General features: G+C 46.4%; 1 protein-coding gene across 3 annotated transcripts in view; it reads right to left on the bottom strand.

Annotated features, from left to right (window-relative positions):
* The window catches only part of ARHGAP39 (Rho GTPase activating protein 39), a 725,782-nt gene that overhangs the window by 74,074 nt on the left and 625,326 nt on the right, over positions 1 to 26,382 (bottom strand). For all 3 annotated transcript variants that reach the window (XM_029592209.1, XM_029592211.1, XM_029592212.1), the window contains one exon: positions 10,770 to 10,861. In XM_029592209.1, coding sequence (XP_029448069.1) covers positions 10,770 to 10,861 — 92 coding nt within the window. The remainder of the gene's footprint in view (positions 1 to 10,769; positions 10,862 to 26,382) is intronic.

Below are 26,382 nucleotides of genomic sequence, written 5' to 3'. Positions count from 1 at the left end.
CTGCTTCTGTTGCTGATGGGTGTCCTCCGGTCTTGTAGGGTCGCAGGGTCGTGGCCGAAAGGGCGCCTGAAAGAGGCTCCCACGTTTAAATCCCCTTTAGTCGCGGGGGGATAATGTCACCTGCGCATCCTGAGGAGGAGGGGTCCGATCGCAGCGGTGTGCGGCATCTGAGAAAAGAGAAAATACTGAAGGCTGTGTGTGATACCTCCCCAATGACATCTGCATGAGAAGGAATAAAAAAGCGAGACTTTGCAGGGATAATGCGGAGTGTGACGGCGTGTGGAGCTTCGAACGGGCAGATGAGCTGCCAGAAGACCCGTGGTCGGTGCGGGGGCCCTTGGAGGTAAGAGCGAGAATGATGGACCTTACCCCGACGTTCTCAAGCGCCGACTGCGCGGACCCTTCTCCCAGCTCCTGCTTCTGTTGCTGATGGGCGTCCTCCGGTCTTGTAGGGTCGCGGGGTCGTGGCAGATATCATAGCGATATTAAGTCGGAGGCCCCAAAAATTTAAAAAAAGTAAAAAAAAAAAGTAAAAATCTGCCCGCAGCCCACGGGTTGGAAGACGGATGCTCAATTATGCCGGCATCCGTTTTCTGAACCCGTGGCTGTCAGCGGGTTTGAGATCTGACGCCGGTAAAATTGAGCGTCAGCTGTCAAACCTGCTAACAGCCGCCGCTGTCAAAAAGGAGGCGCTAGGGATGTGCTAGTGTCCCTGGCGCCTCCTTTTACCCCGGGCCCTAATTTGCATATGTTTCTTTACTGAATCGCGCACCCAGGAGAATGGCCTGGGCACGTGTCGGGAGAGTGGGCGCTCACTGGCTCTCCCGCGCGTCTTACTGTATCGGCCCGCTAGTTAGCAGAATCCCTCAGCTCTGTCAAACATGCAGAATGCAGACTGACTCTTACCTAATGCAGAATAAAAGATCATAAATTATAAACAGGCATTCAGAGAAAAACTGAAACTCCAAGAAGTGGGGAGGGGAGAGGAAGGTGTGGCAGGATGATGTGGCAGGACACAGCATGCCTGCAACATTTCTGGCTTGGATTGGTGGTGGCAGTGACTTCCAGGGGTGAGGGGGAGCAGTGATGAGGAATTTTAAGTTCCAGCTCCTTACTCTGCACTCTCCTCAAGCAGCAAGCATATGTGGCTTTTATAGAAAGCATAGGCTTGCTATGTCAAATTTTTGGTGACACACCTTTCGCCCCTTGGTGACATACCAGTGTTTCCAGACACTGTTTTAGACCCTGTAATAGCAACAGCTGGTGCATTTCTAGCCAGTGCTTCCTGGGCAGTAAGAATAGTACCCGACTGCTGGCACTTAGTCAGTTTGCTGTGACTGCTGATTAATTACTTCCGTTCATTAAAAACTGCCTGCTGAGACACATTTGGCCACATTTACTTCAGCTTAGCTGTGAATGTTTTTGGACTTCTGTAGTTTAGTTTTTTGATATGTTGCTGTCAGGTGCAGATAAAAAATGAGCAGTAGTGAAATAAATTGTTAGCCTCAGCAGTTATTTGCCATGGCAAGGAGGAAGATACCAGCTGAATGAATGATTCAGTGCAGGACTGCTTTCTCTAAACTTATTTCTATTCTAGTCTTAGATTTTCCTAAGGAAAAACTCAGCCTACATGAATTTTACTTTTTATGTTCATTTGTTCTTTATTATCCCTGCAAAGTCTCGCTTTTTTATTCCTTCTCATGCAGATGTCATTGGGGAGGTATCACACACAGCCTTCAGTATTTTCTCTTAAATTTTCTATTCACAGAGATTGAATACTACAGTAGTAGAGAAGGGTGACCAAAATGGTGGGAGATCTCCATCAAACGACTTATGAGGAGAAGTTGAAGGACCTAAATATGTATACTCTGGAGGAGAGGAGGTGCAGGGAAGATATAATACAGACTTTCAGATACCTGAAAGGTTTTAATGATGCACAATCAAAGACAAACTGTTTCCGTTGGAAAGAAATCAGTAGAACTAGGAGTCACAAAATGAAACTCCAGGGAGGATGACTCAGAACCAACGTCAGAAAATATTTCTTCACAGAGAGGGTGGTGGATGCCTGGAATGCCCTTCCGGAGGAGGTGGTGAATGTTACGAGCGCGCGCGGGCGTCTCCAGCGGGTGGTGAGCCCTTGGGCCACGGCAGGACTCAAGGAGGAGCCCAAAGCCACACCGTAGGAGGTGAGCTGAGCAGGCATGGGGAGCCAGGCGGGTACAAAAGCAGGGAGTCCGACCCTCAGCCGGACCTGCACGCCCATGGTAGCCAACACTGGGAAGTTGACTGATGAACGGTCCTCCGACTGTTCCCGGCCCTTTCGGACCTGCCGCTGGGAACGGCAATGGGCAGCAGGCCGGACAGAGGCGAGGGCAGACAGAGTCCTTTACACTGAAGACATCGTAGACAAGGCAGGTGCAGACATCGAAGAGGAGGGCTGGAAGGAGACACGGGCACTGTCCCTGAGGGCGCCCTACTCAGCCCACCCACCGGACTGAGTCGCGGACCACCCCGTCCCATACGCGCCCTACACAGCCCAGGAAGGCTGGTCGCGGACCACGTTGAGAACAGGAGAGCGCAGGGAAGATCCAGGCGAGCAGGAACTCCGATGCTGGGATACTGACATCTGAAGCCCCTTCGGCTGGCAGGCAGGGAAGCTCCAGAGCGCAGGGAAGAATCCCACCTGTTGGCCACTCCAGGGCCCAACAGGCCAGAAGGCTCAGGAGCCAGACAGGACGTAGGGCAGAACAAGCGGAACTGGATCAGGACATCAGGAACACATCAAGGCAGTCGTCAATAACATCAGGAAGCAAACATCCGGACAGACACAGGACAAGGAGCCATCAATACAAGGCAGACCACGGAAGACCTGGATCGAGGAAGAGGTACAGGCAACTGTAGCACTCAATCCAAAGGCAAGTTGCAAGTGACAAGAAAGTCCTTATATACTGGAGGTTGTAGGCAACTCCCTGGGAGGAGTTTGCCAGGACCGCCCCTCACTGGTCCTATAAGTAAGGTGGAGAGCTGCGGGCCAGCCCCTAGGGAAACGGGCGTGGCTGGAAACCAGGAAGTCCAAATAGCCAAGCAAGCCACAGGAACAGCTAGGCCTCTCAGGCCCTGGAGCAAGTCCCGGATGGAACACAGGCGAGGCCCTGGCTTCGGAGCGGCCTCCGGTGGAAGATGAGAGACCACCTGTAGCGCAGCAACAGGGGGGATCGTAACAGTGAAGACAAAAAAAGTCAAAGAATTCAAAGGGGCATGGGATAAACACTGTGGATCCCTTAAGGCTAGAGGATGGGAATGAAGTAAAGAGTGCAGTGGGGTAACTTGCTGGCATGGCAGTTACTACCCTTAATCAATAAGCCTTTATAATGTTGATGCAACTCTATCACTGCTCTCTGCTTCAATGGCAGGGGGAAAAGAGGAAAAATGGAATTAGATTCAGACAGCAACCAACAAGGACATCGAACCAACAAGGACATTGAATTGCACAGTCTGGGAAAACAAGCATGGAAGTAACTTGCTGATAAGGCAGTTACTATCCTTAAACAATAAGGGGCAGATTTTCAGGTGCGTAACCCCCGAAAACCTGCCCCTGCCTGCCCCTGTGTGTGCTGAGCCTATTTTGCATAGGCTCGGCGGCGCGTGCAAGCCCTGGGACGCGCGTATGTCTCGGGGCTTTAAAAAATGGGTGGGCTGGGGGCAGGGCGGCGGTTCGGGGGTAGGGCCGGGGGCATGGCGGCGGTTCGGGGGCGGGCTAGAATCCTCCTGTACAGCGGCCTGGGCCGGGGGATGGCGAGCCGGCCCTCTCGAGTTACGCCTGCCTCAACAAAATAAGGTAGGGGGGATTTAGGTAGGGCTGGGGGGTGGGTTAGATAGGGGAAGGGAAGGAAAGGTGGGGGGGACCAAAAAAAAAGTTCCCTCCAAGGCCGCTCCGATTTCGGAGCGGCCTTGGAGGGAATGGGGAAAGTCATCGGGCCTCCCCTAGGGCTCAGCGCGCGCCGGTTCTCTTCTTGTTGTGCTTAGTCCGAAAGGGCTGGTTCCTGGCCTGGGAACGAGGTGCTCGATAGTGTGTCCTGTAAGGGTTGAAGCGCTGAGAATTTCTACCTCTGGATGGTCTAGAAAAAGAACGCTGGCTCCTCCTTGACCTGTCTTCTGGTAGACGGGGTAATGGAGAGGCACCCCATTTAGTAGCCCAGTTCTCGAGATCGCTGCCGAACAGTAGGGAACCCTTAAAGGGCATTCTTGTGAGTCGTGTCTTGGAGGACGAGTCAGCCGCCCAATTACGTAGCCAAAGCTGTCTCCTGGCTGCCACTGAGGAGGACACTCCCTTGGCTGCCGTACGGACGAGGTCGGAGGCTGCGTCAGTGAGAAATGCGAGAGCTGATTCCATGTCTTCTCCCTGGGTGTTGTTTCTCGCTTGTGATAAACAGGAACGCGTCACCACGGTGGAGCAGGTCGCGATTTGTAGGGACATGGCTGCTACCTCAAAAGCTAGTTTCAGAATGGTGTCCATGCGTCGGTCATGCGTATCCTTGAGGGCCGCTCCCCCCTCAACCGGAATGGTGGTGTGCTTCACTATTGCGTTAACTATGGCGTCTACCTTGGGGCACACCAACAGCTCCTTGGACGCCGGATCCAGAGGGTACATGCCTGCCAAGGCCCGACCCCCTTTGAATGAGGCCTCCGGTGCCTTCCATTCCAGATCGATTAGCTGCTGTGCTGCTTGTAGGAGGGGAAAATGGTGAGCCGTTTGGCGCAGGCCCTCTAACAGGGGGTTCATTTTAGGGTCCCCTGGGGTGTCCTGGCCCGGAATGGCCAGTTCCGATAGGCATTGTGAGACCAGGCCTGAAAGATCCTCTTTCCGAAAGAAGCGCCTCATGGTCCGATATGGTTCTATCTCCGAGGGAAGTTCACCCTCCTCGGGGGGGCTCCTCATTTTCCTCGGAGCAATCCGAATCCCCATAATCGGGGCTGTCGGGTGGCGAGTGGCCGCGCCTAGGTCTCGAGGGTCCAGGGGCCGGATCAACCGGGACGGAAAGACCCATTCGAGGAGCAGACTGCATCTGGACAAAGGCATGAATCCCCTTGAATAATTCCACCCAGGAAAGCGAAGCCGGATCTGGCCGTAGGGGCACCAGGTCTCTCGGGTTCCCTGGCTGCTCGCCGCGGCCTGCTAAGTCCGGCGTGCTCCCTGAGGAACCGCTGGGCTGGGACTGGTCCTGTCCTGGAACTCCCATGGCCTCCTCACATTGGGCACACAGTGAGTCTGCTTCCTCGCTCTGTGTGGCTCTGAGGTTGCATGCTGAGCAGAGGCTTAGAGCTTTCATGCCTGATTCTGGAGGTGCCGGCTCTGCGGACGCATGGGCTCTCTTATGCTCCATTCGCCTGAAATTCGGTGTCGCCCAATGATGTGCGCCTAACAAGTGCGCTTAACAGCATGCGCCTAGAACGGGCGTCTTATAATGTGTGCCTATGAACGGGTGTCTTATAATGTGCGCCTATAAACGGGCGTCTTACAATGTGCGCCTATGAACGGGCGTCTTATAATGTGCGCCTATAAACGGGCGCCTCATGAATATGCGCGTAGTCAACGTGCGCCTATCGTGTGCGCTAACAACATGTGCCTATCGCGTGCGCTAACAACGTGCGCCTATCGCGTGCACTAACAACGTGCGCCAGCGCGTGCGCTTAGCAACGTGCGCCTATCGCGTGCGCTAACGACGTGCGCCTATCGTGTGCTTAGCAACGTGCGCTTAGTTGGCGAAGGTGAGTAGGCAGGCAAAATGGCGACCTTCTTGGCGGGCTGCCTCGTAGGCAGGCCCAGTTAGTCCACACTTCCTCGGAGACCCAGTAAAGATGTACGCCTTACCTTGTCTTCGGCGCTTCCCGGGCGGTCTCCGGCTGCGGGGGGAGAGGGTGAGTACCTTCACTGCCGCACATAAGGAAGTGCACCCGCTGCCTCTAGGCCGCGCCCGAACTCGTCTCGCTCGGGGGCCAAGTCCACGCCGGGACCGAGGCTGCCTCTAGGCCGTGCCCGAACTCGTCTCGCTCGGGGGCCAAGCCGCGCCCGAGCCCTTCTCACTCGGGGGCTAGGTCCCTGCCGCAAACCGGCCACCGGACCGACGCTCTTTCCTCCGAGGGACCACGGAAGTCAGCTCGGGAAACTCAACTGGGTGAGTGACCGCCTGGTATCACCACAGGAGTGCGGGGCTCGCCTTCAGTAGGTTTCTTCTATGAATTTAGTTGTTAGAATTTGGAAACACGCTCAGCGAGCGTGAGGTAGCTCCAAACTGCTTTGGAGACGGAAATTACTGTTTTGCTACACTTCCTGTGGGGGTATATGTACCCGTGCTGACGTCAGATCCGTCTCCAACTGCTAGCACGAGCACACTATACCCATTTGTTTTGAGTCCATCTGCTACACGCTAGGAAAAAATAGTTAACACACTGGATATAAATACAGACAAAAAAGTACTGGAGAGGTTGACTTTGTGTTGGAATGAACTAAAATATAATGAGAAGTCAGGGAGTCAGTCATAATGTGAAAAGTATACTAGAACTATATCAATAAAATGGGGGTGACCATATAAATGAGAATGCTTACTCAATTTGAGCAGGACATGTGTTATGCCTGCAGGGCTGTGCCCCTGCAGGCATAACACATGTTTTAGTTGCCCCTGAGGCAGCTCTATATACTAGAGCGAAACTCGGCCAGAGTCGGGCACGTTTAAATAAAGGGCTTTTTTCCATCATCCGATTCTTGTTTTCTTCACTGTTCGTTATCTTCTACAGATTGCATATTTCCTATATTGTATTATTATCCATGGAAAACGTTATGATGCTTTTTGCAATGTGCAAATTTATATTGTTATTGCTATTCCTGTAAACCGTTGTTATACCTGTAAACCGTAATGAAGGCTAGTACCAAACTATGGTATATAAAAGCTTACAAATAAAATAAAATAAACATAAAGAAGCATCCTATGGCCAGGACCTAATTTACAGTCATCGTGGACTTAGACCATAGCGTGGGCGAGAGGATTCCCTCCAAACATCCGGTGAAGAAGAGACAACTTCCAAGTACACAGGGAGTCCACTACCCTCTTAAAATTAAAGCTCTCCTTCGGTTCCTCTGCAGTGTCACTTCTAGCTGGCAGAGCTTGGCACCCCCAGAAGACTGGCAGCACTCTAAGGCATTGTCTAACTTTGCCTCTCAACTATGGTTGAGAGATATTGCCAATGCCACTCTTTGTCTTGACACAAGGGGTCAGTGTGAGGATGACAGGCAACTCTTTCTTCCTTCCTCTCTCCTACCCAGGGATAGCATCACTGCAATATCACTAGGCCCAGCTATACAACCCTTAATATTCTACCAACCTCATCATAAAATACATCTATAATTTCTGCCTACGGTCAAGAAGTTGTTCTAATATTGTAACCTCATCACTGTGCCTGAAAACTGAAGAATCATATACTATGCACACAATATCAGCAAAAGCTGTGATAACTGACCAGAAATAAAATGCACTGGGTAAGGGATCTAATCTAATGGTTAAAGCGGTGATACCCTCAGGGTAGAAAGTCAACTGTGGCTATTTAGGATTCTCAGTGTGTATTTTTGCAGACAACACATAATAGAAAGGCTATTAGGATGTGATCTTGGAGACTCAATTTGCCACTGACCTAGCTCGTTGAATGTCAAAAGTAGCAGTGGCTATTTTCTAAGTCAACTTGATTAATAGCAAGTAATGGACTTCTCCTCCAAGAACGTATCCAAATATTTTTTGAACCCAGCTACACTAACTGCACTAACTACATCCCCTGGTTGTTGCGATCCTGGGCCGTGGCCCGGGATACCCACTCACCACGCGGCCCGACCCGACTGCGGGAGCTCCCTTCTGGCCGTCCAGGCCCGAAACGCGGCCTACCGTGGCGTTCTCCCTGCGAGGGAGACGCCGACAATGATCCGCTGCGTGCGCGCGTGCAGGGGCTCTAGATTTAAAGGGGCCATCGCGGGAAACCTGAAGACAGCCTCCTGATGATGTCAGACACTGCCGGGTTATTTAAAACCGGTAGTCCCAGCTAACCCTCGCCTTGCAACGAAGTTCACTCTTCGGAGTAGGTAGTTGTGCTTCCTGCTTCCCGGTTCCTGCTTGTTCCTGACGTTTGATTCCTGGCTCCTGACCTTGCTTCGTTCTTCGATTCCGGCTTCAGCTTCCGTCCCTGGTTTTGGCATCCGACATCTGATTCCTGGCTCCTGACCTTGCTTCGTTCTTCGACTCCGGCTTCAGCTTCCATCTCTGGTTTTGGCATTCGACATCTGACTTCTGGCTCCCGACCTTGGCTTGTTCTGGACTTCAGCTTCGTCTCTCTCCACTGCCACAGGTACTTCTTCACCTGCCCGGAGGTTTCTCCTAAGCCCCAGCGGCTCGGGTCGTCACGGGCTCCTCCTGGGGGGACCGCGGGCTTCCAAGGGTGAAGACTCTCCTGACCTCCTGGGCGCCATCTCATCATCAGATATCTCGGCAGGCTGCTCTTCTGATCCTTGGTCACATAGGATCCACCTAAGACCAAGAGGCCCGGGTCCCTACGGGCTCCTCCTGGGGGGACCTCGGGCTTCCAGTGGTGAAGCCCTCTTCGAAATCTCTCCTCAGCGCCACCTCCTGGCGGCGATGCCCACTGTGGGGTTCCACAGCACTACACCTGCTGTCTCAGCCGGCCCAAGGGTCCACGATCCTAACACTGGCAACAAAGAGTGTTAATTGTGCGTTGAGTGAAAAATAATTTTCTCCAATTAGTTTTAAATGTGCTACATGCTAACTTCATGGAGTGCCCCCTAGTTCTTCTATTACCTGAAAGGGTAAATAACCCGAGTCACATTTACCCATTTTAGATCTCTCATGATTTTAAAGACCTCTATCATATCCCCCCTTAGCCGTCTCTTCTCCAAGCTGAACAGCCCTAACCTCTTTAGTCTTTCCTCATAGGGGAGCTGTTCCATCCCCTTTATCATTTTGGTTGCCCTTCTCTGTACCTTCTCCATCGTAACTATATCTTTTTTGAGATGCGGCGACCAAAATTGTACACAGTATTCAAGGTGCAGTCTCACCATGGAGCAATACAGAGGCATTATGACATTTTCCGTTTTATTCACTATTCCCTTCCTAATAATTCCTAACATTCTGTTTGCTTTTTTGACTGCCACAGCACACTGAGCCAATGATTTCAATGTATTATCCATTATGACACCTAGATCTCTTTCCTGGGTGGTAGCTTCTAATATGGTGTTGTGTTCCACGCTCATGGCCTTCCACGAGCGCGGCCCCCTACCTTGCCCGCGACGGTGACCCGCCGCGGGAACTCCGGGGAAGACCCCTGACCCGATGCCAGTCGCTTCGGCGTGGGTCCCCGCTCTGGCCGCCGGGTGGGGAGCCGTCCTTGCTCCTCCCTCGCGGCGTCCTCCAGCATTTCCTCCGCGGAGGAAATCCAAGATGGCCGCCGCATCTTTAGGCATGAGGCCGCGCCTCCTCTTTAGATTTAAAGGGACCTGATCCCTTTAACCAGGTTCAGCTGTTCCCTATGAGCCAAAGCAGAGGAAGTATAAAAGGAGGCATCCTCTGCTCATTCCTCGACTTGGCAACTTTTGGGTTAGTCAGGTCTGCTTGCTTCGGTGAGTTCTACTTCGGATCCTTGTTCCTGTCTTGTCTTGGTGATCCTGGTTCCTGACTTCGGATCGGCTAGCGGTGATTCCTGGTGTTTGACTTCGGACTGGCAAGCGGTGATTCTCTGGTGTGTGACTTCGGACTGGCAAGTGGTGATTCCTCGGTGTGTGACCTTGGACTGGTAAGCGACAACCCTCTGGCACTTGACCTTGGACTTCCTCTTGACCAACGTCTCCAAGGGCCCACCTAAGTCCCAGTGGCCCGGGTGCCTAAGGGCTCCTCCTGGGGGGGGACCGGGACCACGTGCTTCCAGGGGTGAAGCTCCAGTCAGCCCTTGCACCGAACACTCGACTTCTTGACCTCTCAAAGGTCCACCTAAGTCCCAGCAGTCCGGGTCCCTACGGGCTCCTCCTGGGGGGATCGCGGGCTTCCAGTGGCGAAGACACAGTTCCTTTCCTCGACATCACGACTCATCGTCTGCCTCCACAGTCGTCTCTGTCTCTAGTGCCGAGGGTCAGCTGGTCACGTCTTCTGTTCCTGCCTTGCCACCCGACGGGAGAGCCTACGGATCTTCCTCCTAAGGTATTCCATCCTCCCGTTGGCCCAAGGGTTCACAAGCCTGAGCATAACATATGGAACCTAGAGCATTGTGTAATTACAGCATGGGTTATTTTTCCCTATATGCATCACCTTGCACTTATCCACATTAAATTTCATCTGCCATTTAGATGCCCAATTTTCCAGTCTCACAAGGTCCTCCTGAAATTTATCACAATCTGCTTGTGATTTAACTACTCTGAATGCCTGCAAACGGTCCACCTTCTACAGCTGGGATATATCCCTGTAGTGTGGACTGGATGAATGGGTCAAGTGGCCTTTATCTGCTGTCAACTACTAAGTAACTATGACTTCTGAACATTCAAGATGTGTGTGGTGATATGTGACAGATGGCTTGAGAACTTTATTCACTAACTATGTATTGTAAAATACAACTTTTATATGATTTTTTTGTCCTATGAGCTTTTGAATTAAGAAGAACCAATTCTGAGAAGTAATTGCCGAGTAAAGTATATTGCTAGATTTGTTAGCATTCACATTCATTACCTGGAACATGAGGATCTTCCAGGCCTGTAGGTATTTTCCATTGATCAACCTGCAGCTTCAGGGCATTGACCTCATCAATGTCTCCTGGGACTCTGGGAAAGAAAAGTCATACACTGTTAATTAAACTTCCTTCAGCTGAGGTGAGAATACAATTCACACATCTATTTCCTCAGGCAAAGCTGCTGAAAAAGTGTTTAACACTTGGCATATTATTTTTCTCTTTGAAAACCACCATTGCGCTTAAATACAAGTATTGTTCAAAACATGATAGAAAAATTGAGCACCTCATTTTCCTCACACTCGTTAGACAAATATTCATTTCTACTTCACAGGTTTTGAAGCACTAATTTATTTTAGATTATTTTTTTCATTTTTGCAGGTACTACTATTCATATTATCCTGAATTTAACCTTAACAAAACTCTATAAATGACTATAAATTGTGAGGGCAATATTCAGTAGGCCATTTAGTAGACAAGTTATTCCCCCCTCTCCCCCCCCCCCCCCCCCGGGAACTCCCATCCCATTCAGCACTTCCAAGTGTTACGCATGGAAGTGTAAACTAAGTGCTGATTATCAGATGTAGCGCTGGAGCCGCTGGGAGCGGGTGAGTGAGACTCTCACTCAGCAGGGATGATTTTTTGGTCACTAGGAGGGGGTTTGAGAGGGGAGCTAATAAATATTTTTAAGTTATTTGTCTACGTAGGTTATGAATATGGACCTCCCTATGTTTTCAATAGGGATGTGCAGCAGAAACATTTTTGTTTTGGTTTCTTCATTTTTTTTTTTAGAGCATCTCCATTCAGTTCATTAGTTTTAAAAGGAAAAAAAGTATTTGTTTTAATCTTTCATTCTTTTGCCAATAAAGTCAATGGTAGAAGCACTACAGCCTATTTTGGGCTCCAAAATTGGGTTTTCTCATCAATTCTAATAAAACTTATGGGAAGACATCATCAACAGGGGGAATCAACTCCTGCTGCCTTTATTGGAGAAGCTAAACTACATCAGGTAATTTTTTTCTGGCTGAATTCAACTGTGGAGACCTTACTTTGAAGGGGGATCACTTTTACTAATAACATTTTGTTCTTTTAATTTTTGAAAAAAGGGATTTTTGCATTTTTTTTTGTTTCTTAGGCATTTTTTCTACTTTGTTTTATAAAGGAAGAGTAGAGGGGAAGGGGTTCCTTGCTCTAGTGCCTTTTTTGTTTCTGCCTTTGGATTCAGTAGTTCGAAGGGATGGATTTTTCTTTGAAGCTTGGAAGTTGAGAGGAGCTCATTGCCTGTGTTAATTGGATGAGTATTTGATCTCTGCATATTTATTTATTTATTTATTTATTTATTTTTAGATTTTTATATACCGGTGTTCCTATATGAAATAAAGATCACATCGGTTTACATTGAAACAGAACATGAAAATTGCCAAAAGGCATTACATAGAACAAGGTTATGAAACTTGGAACAGTGTACATAAGTTCAAAATTTAACAATAACGTTGTAACATTGATGACCAAAAGATAAAGGAGAAAAAAAAAAAAAAAAAAAGACTTAAACAATTAAGTTGACAGGTCTTATTGAGCATAAAAATTATAACGTATAAGTGAGAAAGTCTCAAGTGTCCTGCAGCAAGAGATTAGATACCGAAGTAGGTAGTGGTATGGAAAATGGGGGTTTGTGAAGAAGATATGTTCTTGCTGGTTGGAGGGGAAAAAATGATGATCATGGTCCTGGAAAAGCTTGGCTAAAGAGCCAGGTTTTAAGTTTTTTTTTGAATGAAGAGTGGCAGAACTCAAGCCGAATGTCTGGTGGGAGCGCATTCCATTGAATGGGGCCTGCTGTAGATATGGCACGTTTATGATGCGAGGATTTTGTTGAAGGTACATAGAGTGTGCCTTTATATGCTCCTCTGATGGGTCTAGAGGAGGAGTGAGGGCGTAGTTGGTTACATAATTGAAGAGGAGAGATATTGTGAATGGATTTATGAATTACGGTGAGTACTTTATATAGGATCCTTTGCTTTATAGGCAGCCAGTGGAGGAGCTTGAGAATGGGGGTGATGTGATCTCTTTTATTCGTATTGGTAAGGATTCTGGCTGCAGAGTTCTGTAGCATTTGGAGTGGTTTGATGCATGAATATGGAAGGCCAAAGAGAAGCGAATTGCAATAGTCGACTTTTGATAGAATAATGGCTTGTAGGACCATCCGAAAATCGTTGAAATAAAGAAGAGGCTTCAATTTTTTTAAGACTTGTAACTTATAAAAACAGTCTTTGGTGGTTGTGCTTATGAATTTTTTAAAATTGAGCTGATTGTCTAGCATGATACCTAGATCTCGAACATGTGGTGAGTGATTTAATATGGGAGTGGATGAGTTGAGTAGGTCAGCTGGGTTTAGAAGTTTGATGTTGATGTCTTGATTGATGATTAGGATCTCAGTTTTGTTGTTGTTAAGAATGAGGCAAAGGCTGGAGAGAAGATGATTGATCTGTTGCAAACAATTGTTCCAGTGAGCCAAGGTTTTTTGTAAGGATTCTGAGATTGGGATGAGTATCTGGATGTCATCCGCGTAGAGATAGTGAGTTAGGTTTAGTTTAGTAAGTAGATGACATAGAGGTAAGAGGTAAATGTTGAAGAGGGTAGGGGAAAGGGAGGAACCCTGAGGGACCCCCCGGTTGGAAGGGATCGGTTGTGATTCTTTGTTGTTAATCTTTACTTTGAATTGTCTATTTGCTAGGAAGGATTTGAACCAGCTGAAGACTGTTCCTTTAATGCCTATATCTGCCAGACATTTTAATAGAGATGAATGGTTGACAGTGTCAAAGGCTGCAGAGAGATCTAGTAGTATCAAAAGATGTGGTTGTTTTTTGTCCATATTAGATAGAATAGAATCGGTAAGAGAGATAAGGAGAGATTCAGTGCTTAACGATTTCCGAAAGCCATACTGGGAAGATACAAGAATGTTGTTTTCTTCCAAATATTCAGATAGTTGTTTATTGACTATCTTTTCCATAATTTTGGCGATCAATGGCAGATTAGCTATTGGGTGGAAGTTAGCTGGATCTGTTGTTGGAAGGTTAGGTTTTTTAAGTAGAGGTTTGAGAATGGCTAATTTAAGTTGGTCAGGAACTAGACCCTGGGAGAGAGAGCAGTTAATGATGTCTGCAATTGGTTTTGATATGGAGTTTCTTATTGCGATGAGAAGGTTAGTAGGAATTGTGTCTAAGGGATGAGATGACGGTTTCATTTTTTTAAGTATGTTTTCTATCTCAAGTGCTGAAGTGGTCTCGAAAGTTTCCAGCGTTGTATTTAGTTGAGGTGAGGTAATGTGAGGGAAAGGGGGATATGAAAAAGATGATGAGAAAGAGATAGTCAGTTTGTCAATTTTATCCTTAAAGTATTCTGCTAGTTCTGATGCTTTGTTGAGTGCTTGATCATCAGGAATGGTAGGAGGTGATGGTTTAGTGAGAGCTGAAACGTAGGAGAAAAGTGCTTTTGAATCAAATATGAAATGATGTATTTTTTTTGAGAAAAAATCTCTCTTTGTTCTCAGTATGGTGATCCTATAAGCATTGAGGGAGGTTTTATAAATAGCTAATGTTGTGGGGGATGGGTTTCTCCTCCAAGTGTGTTCTTTATTTCTTAGCTCTTGTTTAAGCAGCTTCAGTTCTGGGGTGAACCAGGGTTTCCTGTTGTCTGGCGAAGGTTGTACTACTTTTGTGATGGAAGGGCAGGTAATGTCTGCGATCTTTTTGGTGATGTTGCACCATGAGGTGGTGGCTGTAGATGCGTTGGAGAGATCGAGATGTAATAATTCATTAGTGAACTGATTGATGAGAAGGTCTGTAGAACAAGGTTTCCTGAATTGAATAGTGTTTTTTGGGAACGAAAGTGGAGGATATAGGTCATCACAGCTAAGAACTAATCTGCCTTTATTGGAGGAGCTAAATTACAATAGGTAATTTTTTCTGGCTGAATTCAACAGGGGAGACCTTACATTGAAGGGGGGATAATTTTTATTAATAACTTTTTGTTCTTTTAATTTTTGAAAAAGGGATTTTTTTGCATTGCTTTTATTTTTTTGCTTCTTAGGATTTTTCTACTTAGTTTTAGAAAGGAAGAGTAGAAAGAAGGCGCACCCTTCTCCCACCCCAACTTTTACTTCTAACTTTACAGACTAATTCACTAGTTAGGGGGCTAGACACTGGTTGGCAGAGTAAAGTTTCAGGAGAAGATAAATTAGTAATGCCATAGTAGATATTTCAGGTAATTAATTTTCAGGATAAGAAAGAAAAATACTGCAGTAGGCCGATACAGTAAAGTGCGGCCGCAGTTTCCCCGTTTCTAACCCACTGTGGGCGCACAAATGGGACGCGTAAGGCGATCCCGCGATACAGTATCCGGTTTCACGCGTCCTTAGCGCTTCTTGAAACCGACGCGTATCTCTTTCCGCACGCGGCATATAAATGATATGTTAATGAATGGATTAGCTATTTCCTCTGATACTGTAACGTGCGCTCTGATTATCACCTTTCTAACCTGCTATTTTGTCGCGTCTTTAACCTGTTAATTTACCACCTACCCTTTACCTGGCGTTAGTGTGGTGTTCGATCAGCTTCGTACCGGAATGCGCCATGGACAACCTGTATGTTATTGCTCTGATGCTAATTTTCATTCGGTTGAGAAGTAGAAGGAGATATGCTCGACTGAGAAACACAGGAAATGCTCAGCAGATTGGAGAGGTGAACGGGGGGGGGGGGCCGCAGCAAGGAGAACCCATCCGACCGGTGAACCCAGCTGCAAGACCAGAGGAAGAACGTGATCTGGTTTTGTTTAGCTGTAAAGAACGGCGTCCGTGTCTTCTGGCGCCTCTATTGACGCCGGAAGATGGGCGCCGGTAGACATAGGCGTTCATAAAGGCGGAGAAGAGAAAGCCTGTACGGACGCCGGAAGATGGGCGTCCAGAGAGATGGGCACCCGTGAACATAGGCGTCCGTAAAGGCGGAGATGAGAACACCTCAACGAACGCCGGAAGATGGACGCCCAGAGAGATGGGCGCCCGCAAACATAGGCGTCCGTAAAGGCGGAGACGAGAACATCTCTACGGACGCCGGAAGATGGGCGCCCAGAGAGATGGGCGCCCGTGAACATAGGCGTCCGTAAAGGCGGAGACGAGAAAGCCTCTACGGACGCCGGAAAAAGGGCGCCCAGAGAGATGGGCGCCGATGAACATAGGCGTCCGTAAAGGCGGAGACGAGAACATCTCTACGGACGCCGGAAAAAGGGCGCCCAGAGAGATGGGCGCCCGTGAACATAGGCGTCCGTAAAGGCGGAGACGAGAAAGCCTCTACGGACGCCAGAAGATGGGCGCCCAGAGAGATGGGCGCCCGTGAACATAGGCGTCCGAAAAGGCGGAGACGAGAAAGCCTCTACGGATGCCGGAAGATGGGCGCCCAGAGAGATGGGCGCCCGTGAACATAGGCGTCCGTAAAGGCGGAGACGAGAAAGCCTCTACGGACGCCGGAAGATGGGCGCCCAGAGAGATGGGCGCCCGTGAACATAGGCATCCATAAAGGTGGAGACGTGAACGCCTCTACGGACGCCGGAAGATGGGCGCCCAGAGAGATGGGCGCCAGAAGACACGGACACGGACTTACACAGACGCCGTTCTTTACGGCATTGATGGATGGTATAGTTAAACCGAGAGATGGTTCCTCTACGGTCGCCTATACGGTTGTCTATAACAGTGTTGCTGATTCATGTCCATGGCCATGCTTCTTTTTTTCTATCTGTATATATTTCCTGTTTTTCTTTATGTGACAGATTTTGTGTCTGCTATATCTGCATTGAAAACAATTTATAAATGCTTGGTTGTAGTTTACTCTGAACAGTGATGGCGGACTATCTGTCCATCTCTCTCTAGCCACATTCATCTGTTACATTATTTTTGTGTACCGCCATTCAAACTGTACACCAGAGATCCCTGTGGCAGATGTAAGCATGAATGAGTTGTTAAAGCACTTATATGTGTTCATCTACTAATTTGAATTACGTGTTTTATCATCGTGTGTTTTAGTCTGTTGTATTCCCTGCAGGCAGAGCACCGTGCCAGCTGCATGCCAGGCCATCAGCGGGCCATCCACCGGCCGGGACGTTTCATTTGCACACGGACAACACTTTTTGGCATGTGTGAGCGAGATGTTGTCCGAACTCACAAGCAATCTTGTCCCTCTATGAAGACCTGCATGAGGACCTGGACCCCCAGGCCAATTGACACCATGCTGTGCCCGGATTGAATAAACTTCTGTGCGCCTTAAATTTTTTTGGTACCGGAAGTTTTCAAAACCCAGTGAGTATAATTGCTGGTATGACGCAGGCCTCCGTTTCACGGCACCTGTCTCAGGTGTTGAAGGCCATGATGAAGCGGATGAGGGAGTACATCATCTATCCTACAGATCCAGCTGAACTGCAACAGATCCGCAGCGGATTCATGGGTATTGTGGGGATGCCTAACGTATTGGGTGCTATCGACTGCACTCATATTGCGTTTACACCCAGGTTGGATGAAGAGAGTGCATTCCGGAATCGCAAGCACTTCCATTCCATGAATGTGCAAGTGGTTTGCGATGCACGCCTTCGTATTCTAAATGTTGTAGCGAACTTTCCAGGGAGCTGCCATGACGCCTACATTCTCGCACATTCATCTCTGGGTACCCAATTCCCTGAAGGAAAGTACGGTGAAGGTTGGCTACTTGGTAAGTGACAATTGCTACTTCCCGTGATTCTGTCTGTCATGTGTTCTGTTCTCCGGATGTTAAGGATGATAGCTATACAGCAATGTTTATTATGTCATTCTATGTTTACAGTGTTTTGCGCCGCAAAGTTGTTTTCAATTCATCCCCGATTTTTCATCCCACAGGTGATGGTGGCTATGGCTGTAAGCCTTGGTTGCTAACTCTGCTCCAGTCCCCAGGCACAGCTGCCGAAAAACGCTACAATGAGGCTCATGGCAGCACCAGAAACGTGATTGAGCGCACTTTTGGAGTTCTGAAGGGGCGTTTTCAATGTCTGGATCGCTCGGGGGGGGGGGGGGGGCCTGCAATACAGTGCAGAAAAGGTCGTGAGCATAATTGTTGCCTGCTGCATGCTACTCAACATTTGTCAGAGATTCGGTGTGCATGCTGAGGTTGACGAAGACTTGCCACCCAATCCGCCCGTGGAGCTCACAGCTGAAGCGGACAACACTGCACGGGGTCATGAAGTCCGACGAAGGATCATCGACAGTTATTTCTCTTGTAAGTTTAATGTCATACATTACATTTCATTACTGCTGTTATAGTACCACTCCTGTCTACAGTGCCCCACGATGATATTGCGCTTTCATTGTAGTTCATAGTTGTGCTTTATTATAGATATTAATCATTTCTGTAACTGTATGTCCTATTCACTCTTGCCTTTTTTTCTCTTTTTCTTTCAGAATTCGAGATTGATTTCTTTAAAAATTAACTCCTCAGAACAGAACATATAACCGGAAGATGACCCCTCCATCAAACTATTAACAATTCACATCGATTTCATCATATCCATATTTTTCTGTCTTTAATATAGTTTGTCAACCCATTCAAACCTGATAAATTATTTTCCCTCCAGGCCATTTCCAGCCACTGAAATATTAACAGTAGCATATTTATTTATTTATTTATTTAGCATTTTTTTATATACCGAGGTATAGCAGAGTTGCCTTCACTCCGGTTTACATACAGAAACAACATGTTACATAGAACGATGTATGAAGATTACAATTTAAAATTAACGATAGTAAATACAACAGGAGAATGTATAACAAGATAACACAGGATAGAACCCTGAATAGATGTACATATATCTCATGAAGCATTGAAGGGCATCTGTATCATTGTAACAGGGAGATTGAAGATTGAAAAATGGCAGAATATATAAAAGAATTTTAAAGTAATTGAGTACTATCTTTAAAAGATTGGCTGAGAAGCCAGGGTTTTAAGTCTTTTTTGAAGGATTTTAAGTTATCTTGATTGGTGAGGCAATGAGGAAGCGAGTTCCAGAGCTTAGGGCCGATGATGGAAAAGGCTCTGTTTCTGGTGGAGGATAATTTAGCCTGTGGTAGTGAGGGAATCACTAGATTAATTTTGCTGGCTGTTCGTGTAGTACGTTGGGAGCAATGGATGTGAATGATGTCATCAAAGGCGGAATAGTCGGCATTGTATATTGCTTTGTGGAGTATGGTGAGGACTTTGAATTCTGCTCTTTTTTCAATAGGGAGCCACTGTAATTGGTTGAGAACAGGTGTAATGTGATCAGCTTTTCTTGTACCTGTTAGAACTCTGGCTGCAGCATTCTGAAGGAGCTGCAAGGGTCTCAAGGAAGATTTTGGAAGGCCAATCAATAGGGAGTTGCAGTAATCCAAACCTGAAAAAATGAGGGCTTGAAGGACAGTTTTGAAATCATGGGGATGGAGTAGGGGTTTTAGATGTTTTATTATTTGAAGTTTGTGAAAGCCTTCCTTTATTTTTGTGGAGATGTGTTTTTTGTAGATTAGGTCAGTGTCTAACCAGACACCCAGGTCTTTAACGCTCTCTTTGAGAAGGACGAGGGTCTTGTCAAAGTAGAAGGGTGGAATTGTTAAATGTCCAGGATTTTTTTTGGCAATTAGGATACATTCGGTTTTGCTTGTATTTAGACATAATTTAAGATGAATTAGCAAGTTTCTGATAGTATCCAAGTGTGAGGCTGCTTTAGACATAGCATCTTCTATCGAGGAAGAAATAGGAATGAGTAATTGAATATCGTCTGCATACATGTAATACGTTATGTCAAGACTAGATAAGAGATGGCAAAGAGGGGTCAGGTAGATGTTGAATACAATTGGTGAAAGTGCTGATCCTTGAGGCACACCTGTATCGAGGGGGATAGGAGAAGAAGAGCTATTGTTGTGAAAAACTTTGAAGTGTCTGTTACTGAGGAAGGATGAGAACCAACTGAGAGTTTTGCCAGCCAGCCCAATGGATTCTAGACAGGAGATGAGAATTTTATGATCCACTGTATCGAAGGCAGCAGAGAGGTCTAAGAGAATAAGAAGGTATCCTTTTTTGTTGTCAAAACCTCTTAGGATGGTATTGGAGAGTTTAAGGAGGAGGGTTTCAGTGCTGTGGTTTTTTCTGAAGCCGAATTGGGAAGGATAAAGAATTTTATTATCGTCTAGATGGTCGTTGAGTTGTTTCAATGCCGCCTTCTCAATCATTTTTGCAAAGAAGGGTAGGTTGGAGATTGGGCGGTAGTTGTTTAGGTCATCTGGATTGAGGTTTTTTTTCTTTAATAAAGGAGTGACGGTGGCAATTTTTAACTTGGGAGGCAGCTCGCCTTCCTCGAGCGATTTGTTGATGATTGCTGAAATTGTTGGAGCTAAAGGATAGGCAATTTCTTTAAGAACTCGGGTGGGAATGGTGTCGAGTTCATGACGAGCAGGGTTGATTTTCTTCATCATTTTTTCTGTTTCAGTGATGGAAATAGGTCTGAAGTCGAGCCAAGGAGGGATGTTAATTGAAGAAGTTTGTAAATTGCAGAAAGAAGTGGTGATGAAGGTGTTTGTTATTTTGGAGATTTTATCCTTAAAGTAGATGGCTAAATCTTGGCTTAGGTTTTTTTTGGTAATAGCGTTGGAGATGTGGATATCGGAGATGAGGTTGTTTACAAGGTTGAATAAGGATTTGGGTTTGTTGGAGGAATTTATAATTTTATTGCCGAAGTAGTTCCGTTTTGTGTTTTGGATTGATTTCTTGTAGGCTGCTAATTGTGAACGGTATTTTTGTAGTGTAGCAGGCAGCTTATTTTTTTGCCATTCTTTCTCTGTTTTCCTGAGAGCTGATTTCATGTTTTTTAGGGTGGTGTTAAACCATGGGTTTTGTATTTCTTTTTTGTTCTTTAGGTGTTTGATCTTCTCCAGGTTAATGATGTTAGCGGTTGTTTCAGTGATTGAGGACCATGATTGGATATGGTTATTTATGGTTGAATAAATATCCCTTGATGTGTAACATGGATATAATGTTTACAACATTCAACCCACATCAAGTTTTCCTTCTCTGAATATGAAAGCTTTTCCCAGCAATAAAAATCTGTTTTTTAACGTAACATTAACATTTCGTGAAGTGGAAGTGTTACATAAATAATGTGTGGCGACCCATTGTATACAAAATTACCTGACTTTTATACTCTTGAATGTGGAGCGCCCCTCCAGGACAAAGGATTCCCCTCCTCCCCCCCGGGCCCTTCTCCAGCCGTCTGCACCTTCATACCTGGCCTAAGGGAATGGGGTGTCATAGACATCATGAACATGTTTTGTCCCCCCCCCCCCTCCGCCAACCGCAGTAACAATGAAGCTCTTATTCACACCTACTGCGAGATCTGTTCAATTGCCATGCCCATCTTATGCTCCATGTGTGGCCGTATAAGAATTTGCCAGTAGTAATATAAACATAAAAGTACACGTACTCAAATTGAAAACAAAATATTACTTTTATTTAACTTTTTAGGAATGATTGAAGGAAGGTAATTTAGAGGCAACTGCTTGGATTGCGCCGATCAGTGCCGCCATACATTCTCTAAAGTCGGCTCTCAGCAACCGCAGTTCCTGGAGGATTTGCTCATGATGACAATCCTGATGCGAGGTTATTCCAGCCAGTAATTGCTCGCTCAGGACATCATCGCCAAAAAGTGGCAGTTCGCAGTCCGGTACCACTGGCGCAATTTCCTCAATCACTGGCGCGTCAGCCAGTAGCTGGGATGGTTCCGGGTCTTGAAATGCCGGGGGAGGGGGGGGCTGAATCATGGAGGTCCAGGAGAACTTCCGGTGCTTCGTTGACAGGGACATCGTACAGATCCAGTGTAACCATGTCCTCTGTTGACATCTGTTGGCTGGGGGAGTCCGACCAGGGACAGTGAACTTTACTCACCGAATGATGAAAAATAATATCGCGATGGGAGACCCCTATGAGGGAACTTTTTAATGAAGTAATCTTCAAGTTTTTTCCGTGAGGAAAATTGTGTGAGAATTCTCACAGAGCTCCTAACCATGAGGCAAACTGCAGCGCGGAAAAAAAGAGACTGAGGGGAGACCCCTATGGCTGCAGGGATTATGGCATGCTGGGCATGCTCAGTGTGTCAGTCAAAAGTTCTAGAAACTTTGACAGAAAAGTTTTCCGTGATAGGGCTCCGTCCAGTGACATCACCCACATGTGAGGACTACTATCCTGCTTGTCCTGGGAGAAAGGTATTTTTCTGACCAGACATATATGTGTAACTTTAGGTGGACAGCTCATTTTCTGCATGTACTTGCTAAAGTTTAGCCATAGCCTCCAGCACCACCTTTTTATCTGGTTAAATTTTGTGTGTATAGTGAGTTGTGCGAAATAATGTATCTATTTAGCAGAGGAAATATTCAATCTTGGCTTTTGTACAGCTAACTGCAAAAGATAGTGGACAAAGCCTTTCAATGGGTGTAGCTTGCTTATTGCGGCGGTTACTACCCCTAACTAATTAAGCAAAATATTTCTCACAGATGCAGCTCCAACACAGCTCTCTGCATTAATGGTGGGGGTGGAAGGGAAATAGAACCAAAAGGTTACTAAGAGCCAAGAGTAACAGATAAGTATGAGAAAAAAAAAAAAGTGCAAAGCTTGCTGGGCAGATTGGATGGGCCGTTTGGTCTTCTTCTGCTGTCATTTCTATGTTTCTATGTTATTGTCCTCAGAGTGACCAAAATAGAGAAGATGTAGTCTGTGGTGGGAGTACAGGAAGAACATAAAGTAAGTAGAGGTTGGCACAAAAAAGTTTCATATCCAAGGCTCTAGAGAAAATGGTAAAAACCTTGGCTTTTTTGTAACCTGCAACCCCTCCTTTCCTCGTACTTCTTGTGCTATAAGTTCCCCTTTCCTTCTTGGTCTCTGTTCTGGCCTTGTCATTGCTACACTGCCAGCTCCATACTCAAATAAATAAATAACAGAATATGGAAGTCTACTATGCTAGGGGACATTAGTGTCTGAGACATGAGGAAAAGAAATGCAGAGAATAAAGGATCATATTGTACTACGAGGCCAATATATAGATATCCTTAATGCATCATAATGAGAGGGTAGACCAAGGGATTACAGCCATGTTTGATGCAGTAGTACCAGCAAGATTTAGTTTTAAAATAATTTAGTTTACAATCAGAATGAAAAACATTCCCATACCTCTTCTCACTCTGGTTTCTATTTTATTTCAAGGGCAAAATAAGCATTTTATTTATTTGTATTTATTACCCGGCTTTTTGAATACAAAAATTCAGTCAAAGCAGTTTACAGCAAATTAGAATGGCAGCGAATAAATAGAGATAATTTGCAGCTTTACAGTTTTGAAAGCACCTTCAAATGATCTACTCCCAGTATCAGATCTAAGGGAGATGGACTGCTGATATATTGCTTTACATCAGAAACCATCACTCACTGATATACGCAAAGTATAAATATAACATAAGCAAGTGAACAGTGATCCCAGGGAATGAGGTTTCATAAAGTATGCAGAATAAAAAGCTCACCCTTTTCACTTCCTCAAGACTGTGAAATGTAAAATATATGGGACAACGGACGCAGAGGAGACAGAGAGATCAAGTCTTAGGCACTGATTTATTTATTTATTTAAAGCTTTTTTATACCGGCATTCATGATACAATCACATCATGCTGGTTTACAGGAAACAGGGGGAGTGATAACTTTGAACAATAAACAGGTGTTGAGAGGCAAAGAAGTAAGTTACAATAAAACAGGGGAAGTTGGAACTAGGAGAAGAAGAAGAGTAGAAGGAATAATTTAGGCAGTAACAATGAGAGGAATAAATTATTTACATACGGGCGGATTTTAAAAGCCCTGCTCACGTAAATCCGCCCGGATTTACGCGAGCAGGGCCTTGCGCGCCGGCGTGCCTATTTTCCATAGGCCGCCAGCGCGCGCAGAGCCCCAGGACGCTCGTAGGTCCCGGGGTTTGTCGAAGGGGGCGTGTTGGGGGGCGGGACCCGATGACGCTGCGTTTCGGGGACGGGACCGGGGGCGTGGCGCCGGCCCGGGGGCGTGGTCCAGGCCTCCAGACCAGCCCCCGGGTTGGAGGACAGCGCGCCAGCAGTCTGCTGGCGCGCGTAGATTTATGTCTGCTTCTCGCAGGCGTAAATCTAGGAACAAAGGTAAGGGGGGGGGGTTTAGATAGGGCCGGGGGGGGGGGTTAGGTAGGGGAAGGGAGGGGAAGCTGAGGGGAGGGCGAAAGGAAGTTCCCTCCGAGGCCGCTCCGATTTCGGAGCGGCCTCGGAGGGAATGGAGGCAGGCTGCGCGGCTCGGCGCACACCGGTTGCCCAAAATCGGCAGCCTTGTGCGCGCCGATCCAGGATTTTAGAGGATACGCGCGGCTATGCGCGTATCTTATAAAATCCAGCGTACTTTTGTTTGCGCCTGCTGCGCAAACAAAAGTACGCAATCGCGCTGTTTTTAAAAATCTACCCCATAGTGTTGACGGGAAATTTACAAGTGGTTGTAGTCTTTCTGGTGACACAGTGACACAGTCAACATGGATTTACCCAAGGGAAGTCTTGCCTAACAAACCTGCTTCATTTTTTTGAAGGGGTTAATAAACATGTGGATAAAGGTGAACCGGTAGATGTAGTGTATTTGGATTTTCAGAAGGCGTTTGACAAAGTCCCTCATGAGAGGCTTCTACGAAAACTAAAAAGTCATGGGATAGGAGGCGATGTCCTTTCGTGGATTACAAACTGGTTAAAAGACAGGAAACAGAGAGTAGGACTAAATGGTCAATTTTCTCAGTGGAAAAGGGTAAACAGTGGAGTGCCTCAGGGATCTGTACTTGGACCGGTGCTTTTCAATATATATATCAATGATCTGGAAAGGAATACAATGAGTGACGTTATCAAATTTGCAGATGATACAAAATTATTCAGAGTAGTTAAATCACAAGCAGACTGTGATACATTACAGGAGGACCTTGCAAGACTGGAAGATTGGGCATCCAAATGGCAGATGAAATTTAATGTGGACAAGTGCAAGGTGTTGCATATAGGGAAAAATAACCCTAGCTGTAGTTACACGATGTTAGGTTCCATATTAGGAGCTACCACCCAAGAAAGAGATCTAGGCGTCATAGTAGATAATACATTGAAATCGTCAGCTCAGTGTGCTGCAGCAGTCAAAAAAGCAAATAAAATGTTAGGAATTATTAGGAAGGGAATGGTTAATAAAACGGAAAATGTCATAATGCCTCTATATCGCTCCATGGTGAGACCACACCTTGAATACTGTGTACAATTCTGGTCGCCGTATCTCAAAAAAGATATAGTTGCAATGGAGAAGGTACAGAGAAGGGCAACCAAAATGATAAAGGGGATGGAACAGCTCCCCTATGAGGAAAGGCTGAAGAGGTTAGGGCTGTTCAGCTTGGAGAAGAGACGGCTGAGGGGGGATATCATAGAGGTCTTTAAGATCATGAGAGGTCTTGAACGAGTAGATGTGACTCGGTTATTTACACTTTCGAATAATAGAAGGACTAGGGGGCATTCCATGAAGTTAGCAAGTAGCACATTTAAGACTAATCGGAGAAAATTCTTTTTCACTCAACGCACAATAAATCTCTGGAATTTGTTGCCAGAGGATGTGGTTAGTGCAGTTAGTGTAGCTGGGTTCAAAAAAGGTTTGGATAAGTTCTTGGAAGAGAAGTCCATTAACTGCTATTAATCAAGTTTACTTAGGGAATAGTCACTGCTATTAATTGCATCAGTAGCATGGGATCTTCTAGGTGTTTGGGTAATTGCCAGGTTCTTGTGGCCTGGTTTGGCCTCTGTTGGAAACAGGATGCTGGGCTTGATGGACCCTTGGTCTGACCCAGCATGGCAATTTCTTATGTTCTTATGTTCTTATGTTCTTAAGTTAGGAGAGTCAGTTGTGATCAGGAAAGGCTTGTCTAAAAAACCATGTCTTTAGCCTTTTTCTGAATGTTGGTAAGCAAGGTTCCTGTCTGAGGTCAGGGGGGATGGCATTCCATATAGATGGTCCCACAGTGGAAAAAGCCCGTTCTCTGAATGTTTGATGGTGTGTAACTTTTGTTTGGGGAACGTGTAGGGATCCTCTGTATGCTTCTCTGATTAGTCTGGATGAGGAGTGTAGTCTGAGCGGGATTTGAAGGCTAAGAGGGGCTTGAGAATAGATGGTTTTATGGATGATGGTGATGGACTTGTGGAGGATTCTGAAGTGAATTGGGAGCCAGTGTAATTTTTTGAGAATGGGGGAGATGTGATCTCTTCTTCTGGTGTTTGTTAAAATCCTGGCGGCAGCGTTTTGTAGCATCTGGAGTGGTTTTATGGAAGAAGAAGGGAGACCTAGCAAGATAGAGTTGCAGTAGTCTATCTTGGAGAAAATTATAGCTTGTAGGACAGTTCTGAAATCTTGAAAGTGAAGAAGTGGTTTTATTCTTTTCAGTACCTGTAGTTTGTAGAAGCCGTCCTTGGTGGTACGGTTGATGAATGTTTTTAAACTTAAGTGGTTGTCGATTAAGACT

This window comes from Rhinatrema bivittatum, chromosome 2, assembly GCF_901001135.1.
Source record: "Rhinatrema bivittatum chromosome 2, aRhiBiv1.1, whole genome shotgun sequence".
Classification (NCBI taxonomy): domain Eukaryota; kingdom Metazoa; phylum Chordata; class Amphibia; order Gymnophiona; family Rhinatrematidae; genus Rhinatrema; species Rhinatrema bivittatum.
The sequence above is the reverse complement of the archived record's forward strand: the minus strand, read 5'-3'. Positions and strand labels throughout refer to the sequence as shown.